The 12,643-nt window shown below is 47.7% G+C and overlaps 1 protein-coding gene across 1 annotated transcript; it reads left to right on the top strand.

Annotated features, from left to right (window-relative positions):
• The first annotated feature begins 10,718 nt into the window (after nt 1–10,718).
• On the top strand, nt 10,719–11,645 carry LOC123930634 (olfactory receptor 1038-like). The gene has a single exon (XM_045986827.1). It carries the CDS (start codon nt 10,719–10,721, stop codon nt 11,643–11,645), a length of 927 nt encoding a protein of 308 aa, XP_045842783.1.
• Nucleotides 11,646–12,643: the final 998 nt, after the last annotated feature.

Below are 12,643 nucleotides of genomic sequence, written 5' to 3' on the forward strand. Positions count from 1 at the left end.
ATAGTGTATATGGACCACATCTTCCTTATCCATTCATCTGTTGAAGGACATCTTGGTTCTTTCCACAGTTTGGCGACCGTGGCCATTGCTACTCTAAACATTGGGGTACAGATGGCCCTTCTTTTCTTTGGAGTAAATACCCAGTAGTGCAATTGCAGGGTCATAGGGAAGCTCTGTTTTTAATTTCTCAAGGAATCTCCACACTGTTTTCCAAAGTGGCTGCACCAACTTGCATTCCCACCAACAGTGTAAGAGGGTTCCCCTTTCTCCACATCCTCTCCAACACATGTTGTTTCCTGTCTTGCTAATTTTGGCCAATCTAACTGGTGTAATGTGGTATCTCAATGTGGTTTTGATTTGAAATTCCCTGATGGCTAGTGATGATGAACTTTTTTTCACGTGTCTGATAGCCATTTGTATGTCTTCGTTGGAGAAGTTCATGTTCATGTTGTCTGCCCATTTTGGGACACGATTATCTGTTTTGTGTGTGTTGAGTTTAAGGAGTTCTTTGTAGATCCTGGATATCAACCTTTTGTCTGTACTGTCATTTGTGAATATCTTCTCCCATTCCGTGGGTTGCTTCTTTGTTTTGTTGACCGTTTCCTTTGCTGTGCAGAAGCTTTTGATCTTGATGAAGTCCCAAAAGTTCATTTTGCTTTTGTTTCCTTTGCCTTTGGAGACATATCTTGAAAGAAGTTGTTGAGAGGATGCCCACTCTCACCACTCTTGTTCGACATAGTATTAGAAGTCCTAGCAACAGCAATCAGACAACAAGGAGAAATAAAAGGTATCCAAATTGACAATGAAGAAGTCAAACTCTCTCTCTTCGCAGAAGACACGATACTTTATATGGAAAACCCAAAAGATTCCATCCCCAAACTACTAGAACTCATACAGCAATTCAGTAATGTGGCAGGATACAAAGTCAATGTACAGAAATCAGTTGCTTTCTTATATACTAACAATGAAAATACAGAAAGGGAAATTAGAGAATCGAATCCATTTACTATAGCACCAAGAAACATAAGATACCTGGGAATAAACCTAACCAAAGAGGTAAAGGACCTGTACTTGAGGAACTACAGAACACTCATGAAAGAAATTGAAGAAGACACAAAAAGATGGAAGACCGTTCCATGCTCTTGGATTGGAAGAATAAACATTGTTAAAATGTCTATACTGCCTAGAGCAATCTATACTTTTAATGCCATTCCAATCAAAATTCCACCAGTATTTTTCAAAGAGCTGGAGCAAATAATCCTAAAATTTGTATGGAATCAGAAGAGACCCCGAATTGCTAAGGAAATGTGAAACAGAAGAACAAAACTGGGGGCATCACGTTACCTGATTTCAAGCTTTACTACAAAGCTGTGATCACCAAGACAGTGTGGTGATCACACTGACAGACACGTAGACCAGTGGAACCGAGTGGAGAGCCCAGATATGGACGCTCAACTCTGTGGTCAAATAATCTTCGACAAAGCAGGAAAAAATATACAGTGGGAAAAAGACAGTCTCTTCAATTAATGGTGCTGGGAAAATTGGACAGCGATATGTAGAATGAAACTCGACCATTCTCTTACACCGTACACAAAGATAAACTTGAAATGGATAAAAGACCTCAGTGTGAGACAGGAATCCATCAGAATCCTAGAGGAGAACATAAGTAGTAACCTCTTCGATATAAAATAGACATATTTTTAAAGGCTTCACTAACAGAGCCTAGGATTCTGTCACTCACCAGCTATGTGGCCTTGGACAAATAAGGACTAATAATAGTACCTGCTTTCTAGGGTTGTTGTAAGGATGGAGGGTTTGATACAGGTGAATGCAGAATGTCATTGGAAAATCAGTAGGCAGTAGGTAAGTGTTTGCTAGCCTTATTTTTATTTTTGCTGATGATGTCGGTAACTATTAAAACATTGACAGTGACCGTCAGTAAACGGGAACTCATTTGCACTGTTGGTGGGAAAGAAATGGGTGTTGTTTTTTGAAGGGAAGAGGGATCATTTTCTTTTTAGGTTTCATTTATTTGAGAGAGAGCATGAGTTGGGTGGCGGAGAAGGGGAGGAGAGGGGAAAGGAGAAGCAGGCTCCCCGCTGAGCAGGGAGCCCGAGGCAGGACTCGATCCCAGGACCCTGAGATCATGACCTGAGCGGAAGGCAGAAGCTTAACGACTGACCACCCAGGCATGCCAACAACACACATTTTAATTAATATTTTCACAGCTTCATTGATACATAATTTATATCGTGAACTTCATCCATTTAAATTGTAGAGTTAAACGGTGTTTCATATCATCACAGAGCTGTACAAACCATCAATGTAATTAATTTTTCAAGTGTACCATTCTAGGGGCGGTTGGTATTTTCACAAAAATGTGCAACCAGCACAGCACGCTCACATGTATGTGTCCGCACGCACATTCTAAGGATGGTGGACATCTGCACTGTCTCCACTCTGCTTCCAGGCATTGCAACCAACGTAGCTAGGAATGTCATCTACTCGCGTTCAGGAACAGACACACGCGTGTCCCCGTGTTCATCTCCACAAGCAGCAGGCATCCTCTGTGCCTCACACAGGACATGCATCTTCAGATCACCACGGCTTGGAAGCTTTAACTCTTGTCTCCCTCCCAGCTTCAATGTCATCACTACCTTGTGTTTTGGATATAGCTTGTTTGTTTTCCAGATCCCTTCAGACATTTATATCTGTTTTCTATGCTTGCTCACATCTGGATGCATACTTATGTCTCTCTTTCCTTTCCATTTCTTGCTCCAGCTCAGACTTTCCATCTTAAATTTCCTTGCACCTGTCTGATGTGTGCCTGCTACAGTTTCCCGCAGTCTATTGGTGGCAGATTCCCAATCTTTTCATGGAAAAAACATTTTTATTTTGCCCTCATTTTTGAGCAACGCTTTTTCTGGTGTATGTTAAGTAGATACCGTCTTTGAACACATTAAAGAAATCATTTGCTGACCTTGACTTCCATTTTTGCTGCTATCAGTCAGGCTAACAGCTATTCTTTTGAAGGTGATCTTTTTTCTCCAGCTGATTTTTAAGATGATCTTATTAACTTTGGTTTTTCTGAATTCTGTGATGTGTCTGAGTATTGATTTTGTCTTATTTATCATGCTTGGGATCCATTGAACTTCTTGAATACATATACATATCTGTCATGCGTTCTGGGAAATTCTCAGCCATTTTTCCTTCAAATATTGTCCTAACCTTTGCATTATGGGGGATTTCTCTCTGAGCCCAATCAAGTCACTATAAAATTAACTATCACAATTCTATTCTGTCTCTTTTCTCTTGGGACTTTAATCAATCACATATTGGACTTTCTCACTAAAAACCTCATACCTCTTAGTCTCTCTTTTGGATTTTTTCATTTTTTAAATCGTCCTGTGCTGAATTATGGATAATTTCTGCTACTATCCCTTCTAGTTCATAATTCGTATGTCCCATTTGCTGCTAAATAAATCTATTTTGTCTTTATTTCCAGTTTTGTGATTTTTGTGTTTCTAGGCATTGTCTCTGATTCTTTTTCAAACTACCTATCACTTTTTATCGGTTCCTGTTTCCTACAGATATCTCCAAACTTACACACCTTCAAATACAGCAAATGTAGTTCTGTAATCTGTAACTGACAGGTTCAGTGTCTGGAGGTTCCCCGGGTCTGCTTCTGCTGTGTGTTGTTTCTTCTGCCCCTTGTGCATTTTGTCTTGTTTCCTGGGTGCCTAGTTATCTTTTACCAGTCACTGTCCTTAAAAAAATAATTTGTGAGTTTTCCTCTAGGCACAAGATAAGCATTTTTCCGCCAGAGAAGTTTTGCTTTGCTCTAGCAGATGGTACAGTAGGAAAAATTCTAAGATGACTCTGAACGACTCACACCCGTGTATAATCCTCTCCCCCACAGCATAGGTGAGACCAATGAATACAGGAAATACCATGACTGTAAATATGTTATGTCATGTGGCAAAGGGGATTATGCAGATTTAATTAATATCTCTAATCAGTTGACTTTGAGTTAATCAAAAGGGAGATTACACTGAGTGGGCCTGGATTAATCAGGTGAAATCCTTCAACAGGATGGATTCTCCTGATGGCTGCAAAGAACAAAGAAATAACAGAACACATTGCTTATGTAGACTAGTGACTTCTGAGGGTCTCAGTCCTCCAAATGCAAAGAACCAGGTTCTGCATGCAAGAAGCTGAAAGAGCAGGGAGTCTCCAGTGTAGTCTGATGCACCCTCCTCATATGCTCCACACGCATGGGGTTGCAAAGTGCTGCTGAGCTTAGGAACCTCAGAACAGCTGCTAGAATTGAAGGTTCCAAAAAACAAAGGAAGAAGAAGCTACGTGTGGGGCTTGATGGTATGCAGAAATTGGGTTTTGAGGTATTTATAGATTTTTAAAGTTGTTGCTACTTTGGAAGTGTATATTATAGCTTCTAAAACATATTATCAAGGGATGCCTGGGTGGCTCAGTTGGTTAAGCAGCTGCCTTGGACTCAGGTCATGATCCCAGGGTCCTGGGATGGAGCCCCATCTCAGGCTCTCTGCTCAGTGGGGAGTCTGCTTCTCCCTCTGCCTCTGTGCTCTCGATCTCTCTCTCTCTCTCAAATAAACAAATAAAATCTTAACACACACACACACACACACACACACACATCATCGAGGGATGCCTTGGTGACTCAGTCAGTTAATTGAGTCTGGGCCACTAAAGCCATCCCAGGGTCCTGGAATGGAGTCCAGCATCGGACTCCCTGCTCAGCGGGAAGCCTGCTTCTCCCTCTCCCTCTGCCCCTCCGCCCTGCTCGTGCTCTCTCTCTCTCTCTCTCTCCCTCTCAAATAAATAAACAAAATCTTTTTAAAAAATGAGATGATTTCTAGCTATTGGTTGGGCATAAGTTTAAAAGACTGATGCACCCACTACTGGCCAGAAAGACAGAAAGTTGATAGTCTTATACATAGTTGGTGTTCATTGATAAAGCTTGTTTATGGTAACTTTGCATAATTGACCAGAGTTAGAAGTCTTCCAGCCCTCCCATTTAGCAATCCCACTGGAACAGAGTACACTTGCCTTATGGCTAGATTCGAGATAAAAACACAAAGTTTAATTACTTGTGTGAATATCAACAATAATCAATCAGAAAATGTCATGGAAAAGTAAATCCCAGTCACAAGAACTACCAAAGCTCCAAGTTAATGAGAGAAAAAAGAAGTAGGTAAAACTTACATGGAGAAAAAATTATTTAAAAAAATTTCTCCGAAAGACATAAAATAAGATGTCTGAGAAAGGTGCAAGGATGCTCACTACGGGGCCCCTGGTGGGCTCAGTCAGTTAATCAACTTCTTCTGGCTCAGGTCATGATCCCATGGTCCTGGGGATAGCTTCTCCCTCTGCCTGCTGCTCCCCCTGCTTGTGCGTGTTCTCTGTCTCTCTCTGACAAATAAATAAAATCTAAAAAAATTTTTAAAAAGGGATGCTCACGGCAGGATTATTTGTCTTGGCAAAAGAATGTTGAAAACAACCTGAAAGTCCACCAATGTGGGGACAGCTACAGGAATTTTTTTACCCACAGTATGAGGTGCTCTGTAGTAGTCAAAGGGACGGATGTAATTCTAAGTATAATCCCTATTTATTTCAACAGATATATCTCCAAGACACAGTAAACAAAAAAAAGACGTTGCAGGAGAGTGTTCTCAGCAAGAAATAGTAGTAACAATGTCCAATAATACCGACTTTAAGGGCTTCTGATATGACCACTCTACAAATGATGTAAGCATGTGGCCTGGTTGACAGCTCCTTTTCAAAGAGCCGTGTTCTCAAAGTTTGGAGCCACCGTGGGACAGAAAGTCCCCAGAGGTGACTTTGGATGAATTCCCAAGTTGATGAGAGAGAGAGACAGCCAAGCAGAGACTGTGTGGCTCACAGACAATCGCAGCTGCCGTCAGCAGCGCTGGCCTTCCTCAGTGCCTTCCCCGCCGGCAGCTTCTAAGTGGGGGTCCATCCTAGAGCCAGGAATCCCAGCTTGGATCTGTGTCACCGCACCCCTGGGAGGAACAAGCCTCCCACAAGCCCAGTGCAGCGCCTTGAAGAGGTCTGGCTTCCCTGCCACTGGGCGAGATGGTCAGGACACTCTGCCAGGTAGGTCGGGCCGCTCCCAATTTCCGAACGGCTCCCATCTCCTACCTGGGGTGACCGGAGACAGCAGAGCTGTGATGGACGCCTGTGGTTACGAGGCTCATCAGCCAGGTCTGAGCCGTGGCACTGCCTACCTCTTACTAACTCTGAGACCTTGGGCAAAGTGCTTCACTTCTCTGTGCCTCAGTTTTTCTATCTGTGAACGGAGATGATGAAATCATGCCTTCCTTCTAGGGCGGTGTTTGAATGAAAGGCTCTCAGTTCCGGGTCTCGCTCTTAGGAGGGAGTGTTTAAATGCCAATTATACTACTGGTGTCATACGAGGGACTCCAGACTCAGTCAAAGAGGCCACATCAGGGCTAGTGACATTCTGGGGTCAGGTCATTTTTGCTGTGGGGAGAGTGGGGAGCTGTCCTGTGCACAGAACGAAGTTCAGCAGCATCGCTGGTCTCTACCCACTAGATGCCACGAGCATCTTCCCTGGTCATGACAACCAGAAACGTCTCCAGCTTTCCCACATGTGCCTGGCGGGATACCGTTGTCCCCAGTTGGAAACCACTGCTCTGAGTGAGCTCCCTGTGAGTGGAGGCATGTAAGCCAAAGCTGTGGGCCAGCAAGGTGGGAACATTAGGGGAGACACTCAAGCTTTGGTGAAGAGGCCGTTCCCCAAATCTCATGAACCCCCAGAAGCAATGTTTCTGTGTCACTCATCGGCCAGGCTCATTTCTCCCATCGGCTCATGGCTCAGATCCTGGCCCTGTGCTCCTCTCCACCACCTCAGATTAGGATGTTGGTCGTAAGCCTTTTTTTTTTTTTTTGAAGATTTTTTATTTATTTGTTTGACAGACAGAGATCGTAAGTAGGCAGAGAGGCAGGCAGAGAGAGAGGAAGGGAAGCAGACTCCCTGATGAGCGGAGAGCCCGATGTGGGACTCGATCCCAGGACCCTGGGATCATGACCTGAGCCGAAAGCAGAGGCTTTAACCCATTGAGCCACCCAAGGGCCCCCTCAATGTATTTATTTTGAGGGAGAAAGAGTGAGACAGAGGGAGCACAGAGGGAGACAGAGCGAGCACAAGCAGGGGGGAGGGGCTAAAGGAGAAGCAGGCTCCCCGCTGAGAAGAAAGCCCAACTTGAGACTTGATCCCAAGACCCTGGTATCATGACCTGACCCAAAGGCAGACTCTTAACCGACTGAGCCACCCAGGCGTCCCTGTTGGTAGTATTCTAATTTACATCCACCACGAGGTAATACCACACAGCTCTGAGAAACATGGGTTCTTCCTTCTGGAGAAAATCCTGAAAATGCACAGTTTTAGGTCCCAGGCGGTCATCTAAGAGCTCCGCATGTACTCTGCACATACTAAAAACGCCATGGGGCGGGGAAGGGATGGCTGTCGTTATTTCCAGGTATGACAGATAAAGGAACCAAAGCACAGAGAGGCTGAGTAATTTACCTAAGGTCACACAGCTGGGAAGTGGCAGGGCCAGGCATTCTCTTTTGAGTCTGTTCTGTATATCATGACAGCCTCCCTCTTGGTTGTGAGTACAAACTCTGCTGTCTCTCCAACTTTCCCGTGGCAGAAACATTGTCAACTGGTAAGTGTGCTGATAATCCATAACTATGTAATGGGTAAATGTGTAACTGGCTCCAGCTGGAGGAAAGGGTCAGATCTCAACAAGAAAGATCCCCCTGCCTTGATGACCCCCGAGGGCTCAGTGGAAGAGTCAGAAAAGCCTTTGCAAGTCCCTCAGTTTTCAGGAGAGAAACACTGAAACAAACGAGTAAAACTAAGGAACAACCCCAAGGGCTGAAGGTTATCATTCATGTGTTGCGCACCAGGCCCCGGGGCCCAAACCCCGTCGCATGACCTCGCTTCTTCTCCAAGTGACAGCACGCAGCCTTGTCACATTTATTTTCGTTCCTAGTGACTTTTGAAAAAAATACAGGAGTGAGGCGGTAACGTGAGGGCTAGAGACGGCAAGACGAGCTGTCCAGGTGTGGGGAGCCGGGACGGATGGGGGAGCCATAGGTTGGCCTGCTGTGCTCTGCGGGCGGCTTTCTGCAGGGGTGCACGCTGCTGCCGGGGGTCTCCTTTGTCAGCTCTTTCTGGAACCTCCGTGCACACCGTAGGCTCCCCCCGAGCAGAATATCTGAAAAGCTGGGAGCCCGATGTATGAAATCAATCACAGCACAGCGAGACAATACGCAGTGTCCCCTCGCCGTGTCCTGCCGAGGGAAGCATGAGGACAAGGTTTGTTCTCCGCAGAATCTCATAGATGACAGAAAGAGGAGACATGGCGTTAGCTACGCGACTCTATTGCTTTTCTCCTGCTTGCACGTGGGAAGGCGCCACATCTCCAGGACAGAAGGCGAATCTCAGAACAGGAGGAAGAAGACAGAGGACGGAGGGCGGGGGTGTAACTCCGGCGCTGCTGTGACAGGTCACCGCAGACGCAGTCTCCTGAAACAACACACACGTCCTGTCTCGGTCTGGGGAACCGGAAGTCTGAGATGGGTTTCTCGGGGCTGAGATCAAGGTGCCTTCTCTTCCGGAGGCTCATGGGGAGAATCCAAGTCCTTGCCTGTCCCAGCTTCCAGGGGCACCCGCCTCCCCTGGCAGGTGACCCACGTCACACCAATCTGTGCTTCTGTCCTCTCTTCTCTGACTCTCTCTTCTGTCTCGGGAAGGCCCCCTGTGGCTACAGGGGTTTCCGCCAGCCCCTTAGTTTGCTGGGGCCGCCACAGCAAAATGCCACAGGCTGGGCAGCTTCGAACAACAGAAATGTATTCTCTCACGGTTATGGAGGCCGGAAGTCTGAGATCGGTCTGTCCACAGGACCACGCTCCTCCTGACCCCTGCAGGCCCCCTCCCCGGCTGTCGATGCATCGTCTCACTTTGCCATCACATGGTGGTCCCCTGTGTGTCTCTGTCTTCGTGAGACCATCTTCCTATAAGGACCTCACTGTAACTCACTACATCTGCAGTGGCCTATTTCCAGCTGAGGCTCCCTTCTGAGGTACTGGGGGTTAGGACTGCAATGTATCTTTTGCTGGGAGCAGAGCCGGCAGGGGTGGGGGGAGCACAATTCACCCCTAACCCTGGATAATCCAGGATAATCTCCACATCTGAAAAACCTCAGTTTAACCACACTTGCAAAGTTCCTTTTGCCGTTGTAAGGTCACATACCCCCAGGTTTTGGGGATTGGGACAGACAGCGCTTTGGAATGCGATGAGGGGCAGATAATAAGTGAGGCGGTTTATGTCCCCGAGGAGATCACTAGGACTCCACCGCGAGTGCCAGGCCCGCCCCCAGCTGTCCGGGGCTGCCGTCCCATAGCACTGGAAGTGACAATGGCGGCGGGGGTTGATGGAGCATGAGAAAAGTAATACTTTCCGTGAAGAAGTTTAAAGATATATTTTCACGTCTATTTGATTACACAATCCCAGCAGCTCAGGGACCACAGTGGGAATGAAAATAAGGAACACATACTCACAAAGAAACGTAACGGTAACTGCCAACCTTCAGTGAGGGCCCCGCCATCTGCCAGAACTTGTTTTAAGTATGTTTCTTGCAATCCTCACGTGCTCCCACAGCACTCACTGTCCCATCCTACCAAGGAGGAAATTGAGTCTCTGGGAGATTAAGGTATATGTCCAAGGTCACACAGAATCCAAACCCTGGACGTCTGACTGCAGAAACATTCTGCACACCACCTCCCTCCCCTACAGCGCTTCCTCTGCGGGATGCCGGGGAAACAAAGACAAGAGGAAGAAGGGGGCCCTGCACTCAGGTAGGGGTGCTCGCGGCCTCCCACGGGAAACAGACCATTACAAGGCCTTGGGTTGGGTGTCACCATGATGATGTTATGAAGTTATGAAGCAAATACGCATAAGACCAGAAGTCTTAAACTGGAGGTCCCATTGGATAGGCACAATGTTTTAAATTTGAACTTCCTGCCAACGTAAAGAAGTCAGGAAAATTTCACATTTGTTAAAGGATTTTATTTATTTATTTGAGAGGGAAGGAGCGTGCGTGAGCATGAGCTGGGCGGGGGGAGGGGACAGAGGGAGAGGGAGATACAAACTCGGAGCTGAGCAGGGAGCCCGACCTGGGGCTCAATCCCACAACCCTAAGACTATGACCTGAGCCCAAATCAAGAGTTGGATGCTCAACTGACCAAGCCACCCAGGTGCCCCAGGAAATTTCACGTTGAAAAAACAACCTGGAATTCTGGCTTTTCTTGGCAAATATCAGAGGATCTGGCAGTGCTTGGTCCCCTGACAGCTGGCGTGAGCTTAGAGCAGCTGCCTCTCTTGAACAGAACATTCTGTACACTGCCCACCCCCCATGACACTCCACTGGATTCCCGGATGTATGCATCTGCCGGCCCTGTGAGTATCTGGAGTTCGAGACCGCCAGGGAAGACCGTGCGTGTGCATTTAATTCAGACGCAGCTCACCTCCCCTTCCTTTCCTCCTAGGTCTTTGCTATTGTCTCGTCATTCCCCTCGTGGCTGCTCCCTGAGCGGCCTCGGCAGCTCAGCAGTTCTTCCAAAGGCTGACCATGCCCAATCTAACAGCCATCTCTGTCTTCCTCCTCCGGGGCTTCTCCACCGTCCCGGAGTTACAGCTGCTCGGTGCCGCCTCCTTCCTTCTCATTTACCTGGCTGCCATTCTGGGGAACGTGGCTATTGTGGCCGCCGTGACACATGACGTGCACCTGCACACGCCCATGTACTTCTTCCTCAAACACCTCTCCTTGGTAGATATCTGCTCTGTGTCCACCACCCTCCCCCGGGCCCTGGTGGCCACCATGCTGGGCTCCGCGGACATCTCCCTCCATGCCTGTGCATCCCAGCTCTTTGCCTTTGTCTGCCTTGGGTCCACGGAGTGTTTTCTCATCACCTCCATGGCTTTCGATCGTTGTCTGGCCATCTACAGGCCCCTGATGTACAGAGCCGCCATGAGCCCTGAGACCTGCATCTCCCTGGTGTCGGTGGCCTGGGGCAGTGGGCTCGTTTTCTCGGCCTTCCACACAGCCAACACCTTCTCCCTGCCCTTTTGTGGCCCCAACGTGATCGACCACTTCTTCTGCGACATCCCCGCACTCATGCGGCTAGCCTGTGCCAATGCAGATGACCACGAGGCTGCAGGATTTGCAGTCAGCGGCTGCGTCATCATGAGCTGCTTTGGCCTCACTGTCTTGTCCTACGTCCGCATCTTGGCCACCGTGTGTCGGATCCGCTGCACCGCCAGCCGCTGGAAGGCCCTGTCCACGTGCTCCTCCCACCTGGCCACTGTGCTCCTGTTTTACGGCACCGGCAGCTTGGCCTACATGCAGCCCCGCACCAGCTACTCCCCGAAGCAAGGCCTTGTGGCAGCTGTCTTCTATTCTGTCCTCACGCCCACCCTGAATCCACTTATCTACAGCCTGAGGAACAAGGACATGAAGGGAGCCCTGCAGAAGCTTTATCCTCGGGGGCCATGTTAGGACTTGGCATCTGGACATGGGAGGGACTCAGCAATCCACCCTCACAGGAGGTCCCTGTGGCCGCAGCAGAGGTGCTAGTGCCTCCGGACACCACAAGGAGCACACCTGTAGCCAAAAAAGTCGGCAACCAAGTTGGATGACAATGAGCCATGCATCTACCTAGTAGATGTCCAGGTAAGCTAGTCTGATGTGCAGTTAATTCAGGCAAATGGTACTATAGGTACACAGGGGAAGATGGAGGGACAGGGAGTGAATAATTTGAACAGTGGGGGTCATTCCATCCAAGAGCCCCTTCGATGACCCTATGTCCCAGAGAGTCCAGTAGGAGACCTCCCTTTCAGTTTCCAAGGGCCTTCTGCCGGTGGGCACACCTTGGCCTACTCAACGTGCTTCATGGTTAGCGGTAGACATTTTTCATCTAATATCTGTCCTGAATGCAAGCCAATGACTTCATCAGAAGAAGCGGCAAGTCTACAGCCATACCACCCTGAATGCGCTGGATCTCGTCTGATCTCGGAAGCGAAGCAGGGTCGGGCCTGGTTAGTACTTGGATGGGAGAAGAAGCGGCAAATATTCCAGAAGAAAAATAGGCCATTTTGGACTTGCCCATATACACTGCGTCATCTTCATATGACTCCTTCCCAAGGGAATGTCAAAGGCATTTTCATCTTTCTACGATGTTTACCTGGTAGTCTTGTATGAGTTGGATTTTTGGTTCGGTTGCTTCCATAGAAAACAACAAACAGTGGGTTAAATGATACAGAAGGTTTAGTTCTCTTTCGTTTAAACATCTGTGCTTGAGGTAATCCTGGTACCTCTGTGCCACAAAGTCGTTCTGAGACCAGATTCCTCCTATCTCATTGCTCTCCCATTCCCTCAGTTCTCCCTATCCGCAGGGTGAGAGAGAGCTCACCAGCACCTCATTCACAAACTGGCTTCAGGAAGGAACAGAGAGGAAATAGAGGGCAAGCAACATGCTTTTAAGATGTAAACCAGAA

The sequence above is a fragment of the Meles meles genome, chromosome 19, assembly GCF_922984935.1.
Source record: "Meles meles chromosome 19, mMelMel3.1 paternal haplotype, whole genome shotgun sequence".
NCBI classification, from domain to species: Eukaryota; Metazoa; Chordata; class Mammalia; order Carnivora; family Mustelidae; genus Meles; species Meles meles.